The sequence below is a fragment of the Streptopelia decaocto genome (assembly GCF_964273445.1).
Source record: "Streptopelia decaocto genome assembly, chromosome: 1".
Lineage (NCBI taxonomy): Eukaryota > Metazoa > Chordata > Aves > Columbiformes > Columbidae > Streptopelia > Streptopelia decaocto.
The window spans coordinates 156,425,099-156,444,418 of NC_138663.1; the positions used below are offsets into that span (position 1 = coordinate 156,425,099).

A 19,320-nucleotide genomic window follows, 5' to 3' on the forward strand; every position below is an offset into this window, starting at 1 on the left:
GCCCAGCCTGCAGGCTCATGGGCAAAGCCACTTTATTCAGCACCAGCTTAGAAAACAGAAACAACAATCCCACAGGCAAAGCACCAGAGCAGGTCAGTTGTACTGAAGAAAGAAAAGCAAGCCTTCCAGTGCAAACCCTCTACCTCTTTTCCATTTCCCCCCCCTTTTTTTTTCCAGTCTTATTGAGGTCTTTTAATACAAGTGATGTATTTCAGTTATTTCGTTCCCATGTAAAGCCAGTTCCTGGTTCTCTATGCTTACTGTGGTGGACTATGTCCTACTGTTCTCAGGTATTTTCATAAAACAAGTATTTCTTCTCTCCCTTCTGGATAGAGAGCCATGAAACTTTGGGCCTTCTTCCACACCACCTAGCCACTTAGCTTGTTTTTGTTTGTGGAAGTCGATAATGTAGCCTCATCCTTTGTATATTACTATTCAAGAAGGGTAATGACTGTAAGCCCCTAAGGACTTTGATGGACTGTGCAAACACAGTGAGGTGAGCTGTGTTGCAGAGTGCATCGTCCAAATATACAAGACAGAGGAAATTCTAATGTTCCAGCTGTATAAAGAGGAACTGAGGTGCACTGAGTTTGAGAGAGATTTCCACATAGGTAGCGTATCCTAGAAGCCAAAATTGATCCTACCTAGTGCTTTGGCACCTCGTAGTTCTCTCTATCTTTTCCCTCTGTGGGATTAAATGTTACCTCCCAAGTCTCCTCCTTGTAGGTGCAGATCAACCAGGTGAGGTAGAGGAGTTTTTACCACAATTCACGTCTTTCTCACTGTGAGTGCAGACCTGACAATGCATGTGCTCCAAGCCGCAGCTAGCTGCCACACTCTCCCTGTCTGCATAACCATCTGCATCACATCCTACAAATGAAAACCAGAGCGTCCTTCAGCTACCTCAAACAGTTGGTTACAGCCATATGAAACCCTTCAGGAGCCGCGGGAATTTCCTTATAGCTCCCAGCCTGCGATTTGGGGTGTGCCCCACCCTGCAGTCCTCACCCCCGAAGCATCCCTGAACTGGGGAACGCCCTTTGCGTGAGTACGGGATGTCCGACCCAGCCTTCCAGTTTGAACTCAGCTCCCACTCCACAAGTCATTTTTATTTTACTGGGATACCAGTGAAGCTGTAGCTCGGTAACCGATGTTAAGAGGAACTTTTAACACCTCAACAGCAAATGGAGGAGAGTGTTTCCCATTAGTGGCTGAGGAAGTGGTGCTCCTGTAACTTCAGCCTTGAAAGCTAATGAAGCTCAGATTGTGGCCGTGGCCTTTGATGTAGAGATGCCTGAGGTCAGTGTAGCTTTCAGAGGTGCCAGTGCTATGCTGTGTCACCGTGTTTGTCTGGGCGAGGGCCCAATAACTCTAATCCTGTAATCATGTTTCTGTAAGCAACAGCATTTATTGTGCAGATAGTGGGGGATAGCTTCAGCGGTAATTAAATCAGGGATACACTATAGAGGAGAAGCTAATCCACAGCCCTGTGATTTCATTTCCAGTAGAGAAAGTTACAGCCAACGGTGTCAGTAAATAGGTAGCAAAATATTGGAATAATTTTCGGGAGAGACTGTGGGGATAAAAATGTCTTGTTTGGCCATCTAATCCATCTCCCTGCCACTACCCTCATTCTGTTAGAGAAGTGATGTTAATAGACTCGCAAAAGTCAGGAAATTCAAAGCTGTGCCTTGACACTACGTCTTTGGCTCGCTCTAATATGTGGGGAGGTAAAAGCATCCACTGATGAGTCTGGCGCCATTAGCTTTGAATTTAATTCCTTCTCTTGTGTTGTTTCACAACCTCAGGTCACATACTATGTATTTTATGTCTTCTAACATAGGCTGTTGTATCCCAGACATACATCCATTGTCAGGAGAACATGATGGTATATTCCACTCTGGTTGGGAGGAAATACACATATACGTGTAACTATGGTTCATCTGGGAGATGAGGAGAACCTCCAGTTAGCTGTTTTGCTGCACTAATTGGTATATGTTTAGACAACCCTGTTATTTTATTTTTCACAATCCTCTTGACTCCATTGTAGATAAATATCTTCTTACGTATATCTTTTAAAATCAGAGCTCTTTTATATTATATAAGCATGAGATATTAAAAGAGCTCCACTCTTTTAAAAAGGAGGAATGAATGGGAGTACTTTGCACCCTTTTCTGTGCAGATATCTCTAACTGTGGTAGGGGTTCTGTGTGTGAAATGGCTGCAGAATAGGTTATGAAGGATCAGTTCTATATAGCAAGAAAGAATGATAAATGCTTCTTTACAGAAAATCTGATGGCAAACTGCAGACTTCAGTTGTACTACACACAAATGCATGCATGCACATATACACATATATATAGCATGTAGGTATATATACATATAGAATATATATGCACAAACCTTTCTCCTTTAGCTCAGTGCCTGAAAGTTCATTTGTAGGCATCCTGATTCTTGATATATTATTTGTAAACAGAGGGCCAGGGGACTGAAGTATTTCCTTGACTTCAATGGATGATGAGGCCTCAAGCTGTGAACTCAGATTGGGACCTCTAAGTATCCTGCTGCTACCTAACAGCTTGCTGAAAAATGACATAATTTGTGACATCAGCAATATGCTGCTTTAATAGAGGTTTGTAAAACAGTTTCCACCCTCGTGTGTCAGGACAAAAACACCTATCCCCACAAAACCTGAGGCAGCTTCTTCCTGTGTTCCTCACACACCTCACATCCTTTGTATTTTTTAGATATACGTTGCTATAAAGTTCCAATGTCCAAAGAGTGATAGGAAATAATTTGGTAATGTCCATGTGAGAACTCTCATCCCATCAGTGCCAGGGAAGATGTCACTTTTCAGGACAACAGTGGCTGCCAGCGGGAGGTTCAGCAATGCAGATTTTAATGCGGAGATTTAATTTAAAATACAATTCACAGTTTGTACATGGTTGAAAAATATTTATTACCACCTGGATGTTCAGGACACTGCTTTGGAGGAAATAAATTTCAATTTGGACAACGCCTTGTCATTTCGATTGGTGCCTTTAAAGCATTTCACAGCTCTGCAAACAAGAGGTTTTGTACAATTCTAATACTAGCAGCAGAGAACACACCAATTTAAAACTCACCCAAAATAATACCTGACAGCCTTGGATAACAGGACACTAGCCTGAAATTTGTTCAAATGCGAGACTTCTAATGATTTTTGCAAATGCTCCATTCTATACATTCTATAATACAATGAGAAATGAATTATTTGCTTCTTGGAAATGTTATTGCATCTGGGGTAAATTTATTTTAAAGTAAGATGCAAACTAGGAAAAAAAAAAAAAAGAAAAAAGTATAAAAGGGTACAAACATTGTCAGAAACCAAATGGCAGTAGGAGGAGTGTGCCTTAACATGAAAGAGTTGGCACTCTGGATTCATTGCTGCTTTGCTGATAAATGAAATTAATTCAGTACCTGTTAGGAAACACATCTTGCCCAGTCACAGCTTCAGCATCTGCTGGGATTTCCTGGGTTTACTGGGTTGGACACGCTCATGGGAGAGGGTCCTTCACACATGGCTCCTTGTAAGTGTAAAGTACCTCAGGAGACAGACCACCTCCACAAGTGAATGTGTGGTGGGTGAGGTGGGGTACCTGCCTGTTCCAAGACCCTAACCTGGGTTTTCCAGCCCACCGCAGTCTGAGGCAAAGGTGCCTTGACATGAGAAGAACATTGAAGAACTCAGGAAGACTCTACATGAAAATACAGAGACTTCATCTCTCTAAATAGCAGTGTTGTAGGCCTTCCTTGAAGGAAGAAAAGAAGGAATGAAGGAAAGAAGGAAGGAAAGTATTTTTCAAAGGTGGAAACTGTCCATTGCCATACATGTTTAGGCAGGAGACTAAGGTGCAAGCACAGCTTGACAAAGTGTAGTTGCAGGACTATTCGTCCCTTGTTCATTTTCTAAGGTTCCACTTTCTCCCTTTTTTTTGGTTGCATCTCTGTGCATTTCCTAGCATTAAAAAAAAAATACTATAACATAAAATTTACTAGAAAGGGTTCACCTAGTCCACCCCCTTCATGAAGGTCTGATGGCAGATGTTAACCTAGCCTGCTCTAAAGAAACCTCATCCCTTTCCTTTAGTGACTTATCTCCTTGTGCAACTAGTCTTCAATTCGATATGTTTTTTTGGTTTACAAATAGTGAAGATGTTCACACTTTCTTTGCTGTGAATTAAACTGATTTCTGGCTATCCTTCTGCCTATGGATACCAAGAACAAGCGAGGATTCCGCTGCAGCATATGAGAGGACAGGCATGCATCTCTGTCTGCATCCATCAGCCATTTCTCAGTCACTCTCCACCAGTATTTCCCCACCTCTTAGGCCATGTCTCTGTTAACATTTCCTCTCCAACCTGTGGTTCTCTGCCCATTTACTTCTTACTTGCAGTTGGCTCTTTGTTCAGGTCAGTAACTAGATGCACCAGAGGACCAGTAGCATACGGGCTTGCACAGACAGCTCTGGAGAAAAATCACCTTGCACAAAGCTTTTACTATGGGAAGAGATGGTGTATCAGATATTCCAGGGCTGGAGGTGAGGTGTGCACGGAGGGGGAGCCACGAAGGAAGAATTCAGTGGGTTCCGCCAGCTCCTCCTCAAACACCACTGGGGGATGCAAAGACAATTGTGTTGAACCCACAAGTCAGTCAGTGGGCTTCGGCCCTGTCCTTACATCTGTGACAACAGTAACAAAATATGGTGTAGAAGCACAAAACAATTTCTGCTTTTGCCCGTAACACCGAGCTATAACAAACTAACCTCAGACCTATGATGATCTCTGGCCCGGTTTTATGCATGTTGGCTGTGGCAGGAGGGAAAGCCATAGCTTCTATATTCATACTCAGTTCTCACATGAAATAATGGGGGCGGGGGGAGAGAGAGGAGGAGTGGGTGGAAGATGCAGCTGCAAAAACAGTCAGTGAAACATAAAAATCCCTATTGTTGTATTTCTCAGTGCCCTTCCACTTCTGGGCACAGACAAGGCCTCCCCCTGCTCAGGTTCAATACGCAGGGGATCCTTGGGGCTCAGAGCTCCCTCCCTGCTTTCTCTAAGCCTCACCGTCAATTGTGCTTTTGTTCACAGAAAAAAAAAAATAGCCCAATGCATGCTAATTTATAGCCAGGCAAGCAATTAAAAAAAAGTTTATTATCCTTCCCCCCCATACGGGGTCTTACAGCAGCAGGGTTTTCTGGTAAATCTGACACAAGCTGATGTCAGTAAGGGGGGAGCAAGGCCAGGAGCCGAGCAGAGCGCTTTACATCTCCCCTCCACGTGAAATGGGACAGTCTTCCAGTTTTCTCCGTCTCCCTATACTTGGGAACGTGTGTGCTTCAGGAAAACCTAGGCACAAAGACACACTCCTTTCCCTAGGCTTTGACAGCAAACTTGCACTGTACATATCACCTTCATGTATCATATAATTTAACAAATGCTATGAATAAACACTAAAGAAAGAATTGCTAATATGGCTACAATGTAGAGACATATTTACATTTATACTGAACTGACTGTGTGACTTTTTCTGTAAATCGGACATATCCTTAAGAGTCAACAAAAACTTAGACACCTGTTCATCTGTATGGTGGAGTCAGTTAATACAGTTCCACTCTGGATTTTTTTAAGTCATTGCAAAATCTTAGAACTGCACCAATAGAGATTTTGACATTAATACAGGACTGGCTGTTTCTTTCAGGAGGGACTGTTTTGTGTGTGGGGATGTTTTTTTGTTTGGTTGTTTTTTTTCCCCCTAAGATTTGATTGTAAAGGAAGGAATAGATCTCTCTTCCCGCTGTGTATTTTAAGCAGTCTCTGAGTACAGCATCATGGTGTGGAGCTGAAAGTGCCTGAATGCTTTCAAATGAGCAGGCACGCTTTTGCTTGTACCCCAGCAGTCACCCCAGTGCTGAGGTAGGATGACGGCACTGCTGCTGTGCAGGCAGGGATGGGCAATCTCTGCCAGGTGAGCTCCTTCTGAAGCATTTTGTGGGCAGAGACCACAGCTCTTTCCTGTACTCTGAGCAAGTATCACGACCTGGGGGACCTGTTTTCGGTATTTTAAAACACAAACCCTTTACTGATGGCTCAAGCATTTGTGCTTGAAGAGAGTGGAAGTGATTTTGTTCTCCCACCTGTGCTCTCACACAGCAACACCAGCGATATAACTGGACAGCCCTTGCACATCCTTCGCAACCTGTTTCCCTTCACTTGCAAGTATTTAATTCCACATTATCCAACCGTGGGGCTCTTGGTGACAAAACTGGAGGCAGGGCTGTCAGTGATGGTCAGATTTGCAGTGACACCTGCATTATTGACTGCATCTAAGCTGTGTTTTTACATAGAACTGGACATGAATTGTTTCCAGTGGCATCCTATAGTGTACCAGACCTGCACAAACACTGCTATACATTAGGGACTACTCCAACAGTGAGCCAGGAATGAAGTCAGGTATCAGGAAGACTAGACCAGGTCTTTCCAGCCGCGTGAACGTATCTCCCATAGATTTTTAGGCTACTGCACATATGTCTCACACGGGGACAAGGTTTTTACATTCAGCAAGCTTCATTTTGACAAACTCCTAACTGTTGTATGTGTGTTTGATATCACAACTTCAATAACATTAGCATAAAACCCAAAGATATGTGGAGTCACACTTTAAATTTCAGAGGCCCCAAAATGTAGCGTAGGCATTTAGAGCTTCTTATTCTCACCAGGATTATCAGCTCAAAATGATGCCAGGAGGCAGTGGGCACCTACCACAGCTCTAGGGATTGAATCTCTTACATTTCTAAAGACATCAGTCTCAGCAACACCTCACAGTATTGGCTTTGTTATCATAAATTTGGGAGCTCCAGACCTTATCTGGGAAGCAATAGCCCCAAACGTAGTCAGGATACCTGATCTCTCCCCTACTTGCTGTATGGGCATATACAGGACATTTCTGTTCTGCATCCTATTCCCTCTACCCCTGGTTATGCAGAGGAAAGCAGAGGAAAGCACCCTCCTGTTCCCAGTGAGGGACACCCACTGCTGGGTGGTGAAGGGAGGCCTGGGGTGCACTGAGGGGACAAGGAGACCCAGTGGGGGCTGTGGGGGGGAAGGAAGGGGTAAAGGATATGGAGGGCATTAATTTCTTTGCTGGCCCTTGCAGGCACCACTGGTGCTGGGCTGGTGTCTGTGTGTACATCCCTGTAGGTGGCCTTGCCACAGGTGACAGCGGGTCCTGGCTGAAGGGGTGCTGGGGGGCATGGGGGTGGCCAGAATAAAGCGTTCTGGTAGTGGTGTAAGGGGTGTGATTAAGGCATCCCTTCCCTTTTCCCTTCCCTTCCCTTCTCTTCCCCTTCCCCTTCCCTTTCTCTTTCCCTTTCCCTTTCTCCTTCCTGCCATGTCCCGGGCTCCCGGTAGCAGCACAGGACTGCGCGGGGCTGTCCCGGTCCCCGCGGGGCCAGGGGCCACCCCTCTGTCTTTCCATCCATCCACTCACCCACCCATTCATTCGCCGGGGTCGCTGCGGTCTCCCCTCCCACCGTGCCGGGCGCCTCTCGACCCCACGGGGAACCCCCTCTCTTCCATTAAGCCCAAATACCAGCACCCCAAAACGACTCGGAGTCCTGCCCGCCCCGCCGGGGCTCCTCTCTGCCCCGGCTTCCCCGGAGTGGGGGGCGCGCAGCTCCCAAGCCCCGTGGCAAAAATAGAAAAGAATATGCAGCCCTCACGGGTGTTTATTCCCCTCTCCCCCTCTTTTTAATCTTTGAAGTAGTAGTTAAAAATATCCCCGTCTCGGGGCTTTGTCATGCTCTGAACCTAAGGGAGGTGAAGGTGGGAAAAAAGAGGCTTGGAGCGATGGGACGCACGAAATACAAAGTTGGGTTTGATTTTTTGTTTTCGTTTTTGCCCACCCCACCCCCCTCCCAACTCCTTTCGAAATCAGAAATTACTGCCTGAGGAGCAGATACTCCGTTTTATTGGCTCGTAAAAAAAAAAGTTTTCAAAGCCCAATTTCCACCAGATACATTTATTTTCCGTTGAAAGCAGAATTAAAACAATACGCGCGAGTAGGTACCATTAAACCTAAACCATCTTTTGCTGTTAATCACAGGAGAGAATGGCTAGAAAAGCCAGGAAAGGAGCACTGCGTTTTAAACACACAAATTCAGATTTTAGGAAGAGTAAGCTCAGAGGAGGACTAAACCAGCCCAAGAAACAAGGAGAGACCTTTAATAAGAGTTAAAATTCAGTGTCAGGTTACTTCGCGATGTTGCAGGGAACACGCCGTTCCTGGAAGGGATTTGTGGTTGTGAAATGCACCCTTTGCTAAAATACCGTTTGATGTTTTTGTGGAAGAGGAAACCAAAACAATCTTTGCCTTTTAAGTCCCGATTTCAAAACAAAACCAAAAGAAAGGAAAAAAAAAAAAGGCAACAAAAAAATCTCTCTATATTTCAAACTGCAGCTTTGAACGGCTTTCCTGGCGGTATTTGCTTCCAATCTCACAGGCGGAGTGCCCCTGTGTTGCCGAGGTCTCCCTGCCCTCCCTTCCCCCGTTTCTGCTGCTTGGATGGCAGGTTCAGAAGAAAATGCCCTGCTAAATAATTGCTAGAATTTGAAAAAAAAAAATAAAAAAAAAAAGGAGGAAAAAAAGAGGAGAAAATGCGCACCAGCATTCAGGTGCTAACCTACTTATTTGAAAGTAATTTATTTTCCATTTTGCCCGTTTTCCCCCTTTAAAACAGAACGCTGAAAGAAAGAATAAGTGCTTTAACATTTCAATGTTGTGCTCTGGTAATTACTTTTTCACTTTTCCCCTAAGTTCCAATGTGAAAACCTCACAGGGGGGTCTTTGCTGTAGCAGGGCTACAGTTCCCAATCCCAAGCGCAAGATCTGCAATTACAAACCCATTCGGTGCCCTTCCCTATCATTAATATGCACAAAATCCTGCCGCTAATCTTATAATCTGTTTTGTTTCATCAATTGCTTGCCTAGCACCAGGCGGGAAAGAAAAAGAGAAAAAGAAAAAAGAAAGAGGAGAAGAATAAAGCCGGAAAACACGGAAAGCTTCCTAAAGTAAACGAAAAGGCAAATAAATCGGATTTTATTTTTTATAAAGCGAAAATCGTTAAGACTGTTAAATGGAAGCGGGATTTTCCGTTGCGGGGGGGGGGGAGTGTCAGGGAAATTTAAGGAGAAATCTGAATATATCCAACATTTTATTGGCATATTTGATTTCTCCGCGTACGAGTCACGAAGTGAAGTTACTTAAGCAGTCAGCTGCGGAAAACACCTCAAGAGACATTATCATTATTATTATCATCATTGCTTGGTTTGAAGGCGGGAGCGAAGGCGGCGGGTGGGGTGCGGATGCGCCTCCGCCGCCCCCCGCGCTGCCTCCGCGGCCGCGCAGCTCCCGCGGGCTTGTCACACGTTGTCATTAAGACTTCAGTAAAACAATGAAGACATTATTTTTTGAAATCCTCTTCTCTCCCTGCCCCCCCTTCCCCCTCGCCCCCCCCCCCCCAGCGCGGTATTAAGGGAATAAAACAATCTACGCCACACGGGTCCTATTGAGATTAATGAAAAAATTATGCAAAAAAGAAGGAAAAAAAAGACTATATCTCATAAATCTCATTTTCCGTTCCCTGCGCCAGGCCTCGCCTCCGTCTTGCCTTGCACCTGATGATTTATTAACGTAATCTGCGGGGATAACTACACATGTGCCCAGCTCCGGCTTGTCCCAGCTCATCTTCTAAGTAATTGTTTCTCATTAGTTCTGATAATGTTTTAATAGTGTTACCCATAATTTAGTCAGCCAAGAATTAATAACGGAGGGTGCCCTGAAATGCGAGGGGGGGGGGTGCGGAGGAGTAGGGGGAGCTGCGAGGCGCAATATAAGCAGGTAGTCTTTAATTAATCAGATTAGCCCGGAGGTCCCTGCGCTGTAAGAGATCACCCAGCGCAGAGCCCTCGGAAGGGACCCGGGTGGAGGGGGTGGGGGTCGGGCCCCGCTGCTTATCCCCAAACTCCGTGGAGGAGCAGCGGAGGGGGGCTCTGCCGCCGCCCCCCGCCCGCCCCCCGGCCAGGCCCGGCACCGCTGCGACGGTGGGGGGAACGCTCCCCGGGCCGAGCTCCGCCGTGTCCCCGCCGTTCCCGGGGTGGGGGGCACCCCCTGTCCCGCTGCCCGGGCCGAGCTCCGCCGTGTCCCCGCCGCTCCCGGGGTGGGGGGGCCGGGGCGAAGCGCTCCCGCCACCCCCGCGCTGCCTTTCCCCGCTGCTTCCACGCGGGTTTGTCGGCAGTTTCCACTCACCCCCCCGCGCCGCATCCCTTCCTCTCCCCGCATCCCTTCCTCTCCCCTTAATTAAACCAAAAATAACCCAAAATGTTTAAAATCGCTGCTCGGAGACGGAGGGAAAACATGCTAAGTGAGCAGATGGGAGGAATAAGCCACTGTGACTCCATACGTAAAATGGCCATGGAGGCGGTGAAAAATGAAACTAAAAAACAACTGTTTTCTAGTTACAAATTTAAATAAACAGAACAGCCTTCCCCGCGGTGTTTGTCTAAGTGCAGCAGCGTTGCTGCTGTGTAGGTCATGAAAAGGTTGGTGCATGGTTTAAAACTTCCCATTCTGTTAATTTCTTAAAGAACAGTCGTTCATAGTCTGAGCACAAAAGCTCATGATTTAATGAGGAACAGAAACAAAATCTCTGATTGTTGGTGTTTCAAACTTCATTGGAGTCCTCTGGCAACCACAAGTTGATCCTCTGCAGCTTCAATACCCTTTAGCCCTCCATATAAGAGTACATGCTGAATAGAGGACAATGCCTGGTTGTTATGTTTATTTACCCTTACTACAAGCTGGGTTAACCTCTTCAAAACAGCTTTACTAAGCCCGTTAACCACACGGCCCACATGACCTGTAGCCGTATCCCTAATGTGATGTAAATCTGACTCGAGACCATATGCACAAGTTCTGCTGCATTGTGTCCCCGAAAACTACAAGTTTATTGCCGTCCAACCCTTCCCAGGCTGGACGCTTCCAGGAGGAAACGCTCTGAATAGCGACCACGAAAAAAAAAGGAAAGTCAAGAGTCCCGCATTGTCAGAGCAATATTTTTAATGGCTGTTGCACACTTACGGAAAGGGAGTGGGATGCAAAGCCCGCACGGGGTAATGATTTTCATCGCAATTATTTCAACCGATGTGTAATTATTCAAGGCTTTGCCCTTTCTGTACCAGAGAGGGAAGAAGCGTAGGTACAAATAGAAGTGATTGACCCAGTTTTCATCTGCTCTTTTAACAGAGCTCACATCTTACATTTTGCCTTTCTCCTTCAGTGAAGTCATAATCCTGCATTCATAGTAATTATCATGATGTCACACAGTCAGTGATGTAACTTCATCGCAGGCTATGAGTAGTACATGGGCCGTGCAGGAGGGAGCAGTGGTTTGAGTAGGGAATAGTTTTAGTAATTAGCAATTCTGGCAAGCAAATTATGACAGATCTGCAAAATGGAAATGAATTTCTGCTTAAGCTTGACATCTTTAATTTTTTTCCCCCCAAGTATTATAGTCATCTTTTAAAACAGCTACTGGGGCCCCATGGCGAGAGCTTCATTTACCAGCTCATTTTTTCTTGATGGCTGTGGCAAGCGTAACAATGTTCTGTGCCTGCTTCAGTAATGGCATGTCGATCATGCTCCCATGGAAAGTAAACGCTCCCTGGAAAAGAGAGAATATAAACTTACTGAGAAGACCTCTAGAAATCATAGTTGGCATGTCTTCCACTTTAAAAACACACCCATTTGCCAAGAAACATCATCTCCCACAGGAATCCTGAATGAGTTTTAGGAGACAAACTAACCGAGACGGGGCAAATGCATTTAAAGAAATGTGGTGGGTGCTGAGTGCTCCAAAGAGGAGGTAAAAAGAGAGAGAAAAGAGGAGGCAAAACAGAGAAAGGAGAAGCCCAGCATGCAGCCTGCCTGTTTCAGCTTCTCTGGCTGGCAAACATCGGGGACCAAGAGCAGCGGAGCTGTGTGTGCCAGCCGGGGAGGCTGGCGGACACCGTGCTGGGGGGGGCAGCTCTGCTCCCCATGTCCAGCATCACCCTCCAGTGCCAGGGCTGGGATGAAACTGTCTGTGAGTGGAGGGCAAAGCCAGAAGGAAACAGCAATAGGCATTTGGAGGTAGTGGAGGGAAGTTTTCCTGACTTGGGAGTGTGTTGAGGCTGTGCTGCTGGACCTCTCCATCAGGTCTCTGGTGCTAAAAGTTGGTCTGGTTCTGTGCTTAGAGCCAGGGGCTGCAGTGAAAGCTGGAAAAAACAAGTGGCTGGCATGGTTATATTGCCCAAATCTGCTCTGGAGCCAAGGTAAAGGCCACCTGACTGCTGCATACAGGGAATTTCCCCAAGCAGATGCAGAAGTAGCCAGTGTGCCTCAGCGGATACACTGGGAGCCAAGGCAGGATTCAGAGGTTGGTACCATGGTGATAAGTTTAAAAAAATTAACTATAAATCACAGTTAAATCTTAAACAGAAGATACATGTTCTAAGTAGGGCCAAACCTGACTTGTTCCTTTGAATGCTTTAATCCACACATGTTCCTGAGATAGGATTTTGAAGATAAAATATGCCAAAGTTCAGTAGATCTTATTTGTCATTCTGACAGTACTTTGACACATTCTCAAAAAAAAACCCCACAGACAAAGATGCAATCCCTTCCCTGAAGAATTCAGAACTGAGGGCCTGGCCCCAGCGTTGCGTTGGGTGTCTCTGTGAAGTGCTGCACACCCTTTTAATGTCCTGCTGCAATCAATACGGGATCACAGGCTGGCCTTGGATTTGACAGCGAGCGAGGCTCACCAAGAAGAACGTATGGACGATAGTGGCATGTGTGGCTGTGCATGCATAGCCAGAGAAATGCAGAGGAGAACAAGCTGTTTATTGTTTTCTGGTTTTCATTTAAGGGTTGATAACCATTAAACGGACGACTCCAGTAAGTAAAGTGAAAATATAACCCATTTACAAAGCTGTTTAGGAAATGTGTTGCTCCCCATCTAGCGTGACAGAAACAGTATTAATTAAATACTAAATCACATTCTAGAACAACTAAGACAAAAATCCACCTTAAACAGTAATCTAATACAAATCAATATTGCTGCATGTAAGAACAGGCTGTATTAAAACCATTAAAAACCTAATAGTTAAAACTATTATTTTATTCTAAGTGGGATTTTCTACTATAGCTTGCAGTATTTTAGATGGCTTTGGAGAATAACGGGACTGATAGATACTCAAGGACATATGCTTCACATTGAATTTCTTGTTTACAGAGCAACAAATCTATATTATCCCAACAACATTATTATTACTGTTATAATTAATAATACCACACCAATTTTTATCTTAAAAACTCAGCTATTTTCACTTATACTTTTAAAGCTATACAGAAAATGCAGCCTCAAACCATTCCATTTATTAACGATTATGCAAATAAATTGGGAACTAAGTAAACATTTTATGACATAGGATTTCTTCAGAATAACTCAGGTTACACAGTGATCTAAAACTGCAAGATACATTTTTTTTCACTGTAAGAAAAACGTGTTTTAATTGTGCCTGTTTTTCTATAAGCATTCAGTCAAATAACAGCTTTTTTTTTTCTCTCTTAAGATAAATTTGCGTGTGGGATGACAGTGATAAGTAGAGGTATGTTAAAGTCTGGAATCATCCTTTCTAATTTTGTGAAATGGCTGATTTAGGAGCACGGTTATATTGAGTACCTGCAGTAGTTTGCAGAAAGAGATGGGTGTCTAGAAATGGCAATTCCGATCTCTGGTGGTCCGAATCATGATGGGGAAGGTCTTATCCCTTCCACTGACTGGACAAAGGATGCTCTGAAGTCAGGTACCTCTGCAGATACCTAAGCTGGAGCATGGTCAGGATGTATCTTCAGAAAGCAGGAGTTAATGAAACAACACGCCTGTCCTCTCTTCATTAAAATAACATGTTTAGAAAGGAAACCAGGATAACTGTGTGTGTGCACACAAGAACACTGAACCACTTGAGATCTGCAGTAGGTTCTCTTCTTGTCAGCGTGCAGCTGTAGTTTGGGTTGCTAGGAATTTGAACTCTTGAAGGAAAAAAAAGCTTGGTTTTTTTTTTTTCCTAACAGCAAAGAGTAACATGAAGAAATTGGCTTCTCTGCCTGTTCACTCTGAGGCTTATTTTCTCCCTGCTAATTTGCAGGGTTGAGCTAAAGTCCAGAAAAAGAAACCGATTTTAATGCCATTGAATATACTCTATTCACTGCCTCTCTTTCCACCCACAGGTTTCAACAGATAGGAAATACCAGTAATTATAGCTTTGTCCCCATGTTCTCTTTTCCAATTCTGCTAGATGAAATTTGCCTTTAGCATTCTTTTGATTTTTTCTCACATTAATATAAAGAAAACAAGACTTTCTATAAACACCATTTGCTTTGATAGCGTTAATCTGGAGATTAATTTAGTCACAGATCTAAATTTTCTTCTTGGCTAATTTTCTCAATGATCTCACACTTCCAGCCTTTACTTAGTCTTCCAGTAGGTCAATGGTGGGCCCAAAGTTCTGTTCTTTAGGAAGTCTGCAGCATCAATGGGAGCGATGGTGGGTGCGTGGTGCCAGGCTGGGGTTTGCATCCATCGCATTCAGTGGCTGTGGTTCTCACTCACCATGTAACCATTGATGTAACCATATCAATCATTCAGTGGGAGCCTTTTCAGAAACCTGCAGAAGGGCCCTGCCATCAGGCAAGTCAAACGAGTCAGGCCTGCCCTGGGAAGAGACAGGCCCTCCAGGTAAAGGCTGACAAGAGATGCTGGGAGAAGCAGCAGCTGGTGGGAGTGGGTGAAGTCACTTGGTCTGTTCAGCCTGGAGGAGACTGAGAGGAGACCTCATGGCGGCTACAGCTTCTTCACCAGGGGAGGGGGAGGGGCAGGTGCTGATCTCTGTGGTGACCATTGATTGGACCCGAGGGAATGGCAGGGAGATGTGCGAAAGGAGGTTTAGGTTGGACATGAGGAAAAGGTTCTTCCCCCAGAGGGTGGTGCAGCACTGGAACAGGCTCCCCAGGGAGGTGTCACGGCCCCAAGCCTGACAGTGTTCAAGAAGAGACTGGACAAGCCCTCAGACACATGGTGTGAACTGTGGGGTTGTCCTGTGCAGGGACAGGAGTTGGACTCGATAATCCTTGTGGGTCCCTTCCAACGCAGGACATTCTATGATTCTATTCTAGCCTTCGGGTGATGATGCATGAGTGTAAGTAACTCGTGTGGGATGAGAAGTCAGGGAATGAAGGACGACTGTGGGACTCACCAGGCAGCAGGCTGGAAGTGCAGCCCTTCTGAGGAATTGGGGGCTCTGCAGGCCAAAGACATTGCTCTCGTTTTATGTGAGGCAGCACACAGAACCATAGAATAGTTTGGGTTGGAAGGGACCTTCAAAGGTCATCTAGTCCAACTCCCCTGCAATGAACAGGGACATCTTCAATACACATTCTGCTGTCCTTATGCAGTGCCATCCTTCATGCAGCAACATGGTGAACGTGCTAAGGGTGAAGCCCTGTGAGAAACAGGGTGACTTGGGCTCTCAGCAGCCTGTAGGTATGTGAGCTGTAAGGGCACTTGGGCTGGCCTGCTCCATAGAGCTGTGAAGGCAGCACAACATGGCAGAGGGTGTTGTGTTTGCACAACCTTTGGCTGCCCTCGGCCTGATCGCTGTATGCCTGTGTTGGGGTCGACTATCTGGAGAAATCAAGGAAGAAAGCTAACAGGCAGTGCTTCCCATGTGGGTCATCATGTAGACTAGCTAAGAGCCCTTCCCAGTTGACTGACAAGCGAGGAAATACTCAAAGGTGTTTTCTTCTGGATAGCTCAGTGAGAGCAGAGCACCAAGAGGGCTGCAGACCCATCCAGGTCCTCTTGTCTGCACCTGGTTATTGCAGCTGCCCCCAAAGCCTCCCAAGTCATAATTTCCCCATCTCCATCTCTCGTATCGAACCACCTTCTCCGGGCTGAATGACGCAGGACCAGTACTGTGTAATTTGCTGCATCCTGCAGGAACCATGTAGCATTTGAAGGCAATAAATGACACTTAATGCTCTGTTAAAAAAATAGAAACATTTTAAAAAATGTAACAGCTATTTATGCAAGATGTGGGCCATGCTGAGTAAGGTCTTAACAGCTCTACTTTGAATTTCAGTATGTCCTAAAGTCCTTTGAGAATGGAACAGAGAAGGCTTTTTGAAAACACAGAAAACAGCTGGAAGGGACTTAACAATTATAGAAAGCTGTCGTTTTTTGTTTGTTTGTTTTGTTTTGTTTGTTTGGTGTTTTAATTTATTTTTTTTCCAGAAAGGAAGAGCAAAAAATATAGTATTGGAAAAATGAGAATTGAGCATGGTCAGCCCCAAGTGATACAAAGATCCAGCCTACAGACAAGAGAAGTGATAGGGCAGAGTTGACAGAGAACAGTCATTTCCACAGATCAAGAGCTGAAGATTTAGGCTTATGAAAAAGGGGGAACAAATCAAGGTGGACAGTAGGAATACCTAATGCAATAAATTTCTAGGTGGCTGTGGAGAGATTGAAGAGATGCAGAACTGAACCTGGTAACATTTCAGTTTGGCAGAGCTTATGCTTGTACCTTATGAAACTCCCTTTGGATAATGCAGGCACTACCAAAACCACCTCAGATCTAGCCAAGTTCAACATGTAGTTGAGGGTTCTTCTTGACAGCTTAGAAGACAACTCTGGCCATGTGTAGCCATGGATGCTGGACATGGCTCTTGTCATATCTATATATCACCCTTAAAAATGTCCTTTGCCTATAAGAAATGACATGTATCAGTTCACAGTGTTGGTGTGTTATTTGCTATGGCCAAAAGGTGAACACACCAATGCAGTGCTTCCTGGAACATGAAGACCTCCTCTTTTTGTGTGTGTCTATGTGTGGCAGCATCCAGGAACATTTGCTCTGGTAAATCTATACGACCATCTCATAAACAGAGTATAATTTTTTTATCGCAAGAGACATTTTACCTTTCTAGAAGTTAAATGGATGGGATTCAGAGGCCACGATTTCTGTGTTGTCTGGGGATCAATATGTTCTGGTGGAACCAGGAAAGGGGAAGAAATGATACAGCCAATTCTCTTGCTAGCTTTTGTCCTGGATGATAGAATTGGGTTGACTTTGACAGGGGATGGATAGGACTGCAAGTGAGGTACCCTTCATGTTTTTTCCAGAAGATCAGGGAAAGTAAAGTTCCATACTTCATCATCTGTCCTGAAACCTTTTTATGAAATATACAATGTTATGTGGGGTTCTGTTTCCTTATGTACCACCAGGTTAACAAGAGAAGCTGGCTAAAACTATTATGATACAGAACATTTAAGGCACCTCATAGTTATGTGACACAATTCTCTCTGAGCTGTGGATTAATGTACATGACTTAATTAAAGTAAAATAATAATTGTTTCGGGACATGTGGGACAGTGATCAGACAAGCTAGTCCCCTTCGGCTGACAGGATGGAAGAACTACATGTACTCATGCACCTGGGAATGCTTGAGGCTTTTTCCTCAGCATTTGCACCATCTGTGGTTATCTGTGCCTCTATCCACATCCATCCCGATGACTGCAGTGAGCTCAGTTACTGCCACTGGAATTTATTAATCACCTGTATTGGTATTGAATGTGAGGATTTGCTTTCCTAAGGCATAGCAAGTATGTACAGTTCAAAGTACCAAATAAGTCCTATAAGTTCCAAAAAGTCTACCGGCTTCCTGACCTACTGAAGATGGGATTTCAAACATAAGCATTGCTTGTGAGAGCTCTGCGCCCTGTTTTGGGAGCCACTGCTGTTATTAAATACCTTGATAATCAGCAAGCCTTCACTAATAAGCCTTTGATTTGATGCCCTGTTCTACCAGATCTCATCATACATGTAGCCAACAACTTTAAGTTCCATGTGACAGTGGCCAGGCCTTTCTTAAATAAGTTATAAAGACTAAATTAAACCAGTGGCTTGTCTATTGTAGAAAAAAAATAATTTGTTTTGCACCGCATGAAAGAATATAGCAAATAGTGCTATATTCATTTGTCATGTGTGTCAATGTATGGGCTGCCCTGGGCCATTATGTAGAGACAGCCAACTTTTTCAGAAGCAGTTTACTTTGAGAATCTAGTCAGGTGATTTGGATGACAGGGTTAGAAGTGCTAAGGGATCCTGGCTTTGGCGTGGGGAGGACTCTGGGTACCCAGGCCATCGGAAGAAAAGAAAAAGCAAGTCCAGGTCACATTCCATCAAATTGCAATACCGACAAGAAAGCACCCGCTGCTGAATAGTGAATTAAGTATAGGTCTAAGATAGGGGTTTTCTAATGCTTATGGAACTGCCAAAAAATCTCTGCCACTAGTTAGGTGACTGTTTCTCAGAAGACAAGGAAACTCATAAGTGAGGGGAGATCCTCTGATGGCACTCTGCCATCACAAGGCTAGAAATATTGTCTTGTTTTTCTTCAGTTACTTTTCTAAATGGTTTAGCTAGCAATACTTTCCTTTGCAGACCAAACCCCTGCAACGAGTGTGTGGCAGTCAAGTTATCTCCTCGCCCTAGTTGTCTGTGTTCTGAGAAGATGTCAATCTAGGACCCAGGGAAACTGGGCGTAGGGGGACCAGTGAGCCAGCCACCCTTCTCTCCTCCACCCCTTTCATCATTAGGAGATGTTGTGAATCAAACAGAGCTTCCACGCAGCTCTGGTAACTTGGGCCAGAGGCTGTGTGTGAATACAGCCATTGTCCAAATGAGTAATTATGAGAGTCCCCTTCCAACCCCCGTGACCTGCACCAGCACTGGCAGGCAGATGCCAGGGTAAATGGAAACGAGCAGAAGGGGCAGTGCCAGCTGGCCAGTGCAAACCTTGTGTACCTCCCAGAGGGGAAATGGAGAACAGGTATAGACAAACATCCTCAAGTCCACAGATGCAAGAAACATCTCGGTTATCTAAGAAACATCAGTTCTTTCCATGGTAATTCAGTGGCTTGCCCACTTCTAAATCCCAAAGGTCTAGTTATGACTTTCTGGAGACCATAAAAATACATGAAATAAACCCACTAAAATATGCTTGGGTCTGAGAACATTATCTCTAATCCTGCACAATATCAACTGTTTGAAGGAAACAAGAGTTTTGTGCTCTGGAAGAAGGGCAGCTTTGCTCTTCTGAGGAGGGAAGGAAGCAGGTGG

General features: G+C 44.9%; 1 protein-coding gene across 4 annotated transcripts in view; it reads right to left on the bottom strand.

The window, feature by feature from the left end:
- Positions 1–8,594: 8,594 nt before the first annotated feature.
- Positions 8,595–19,320, bottom strand: part of CLYBL (citramalyl-CoA lyase) — a 181,343-nt gene continuing 170,617 nt past the window's right edge. For 2 of the 4 annotated variants that reach the window (XM_082052019.1, XM_082052016.1), the window contains exon 8: positions 11,136–11,759. In XM_082052019.1, coding sequence (XP_081908145.1) covers positions 11,664–11,759 — 96 coding nt within the window. In that variant the 3' untranslated portion in view covers positions 11,136–11,663. Of the gene's footprint in view, positions 8,640–11,135; positions 11,760–19,320 lie in introns of those variants that run through there. The other 2 variants (XM_082052018.1, XM_082052017.1) reach the window with 2 other exon arrangements.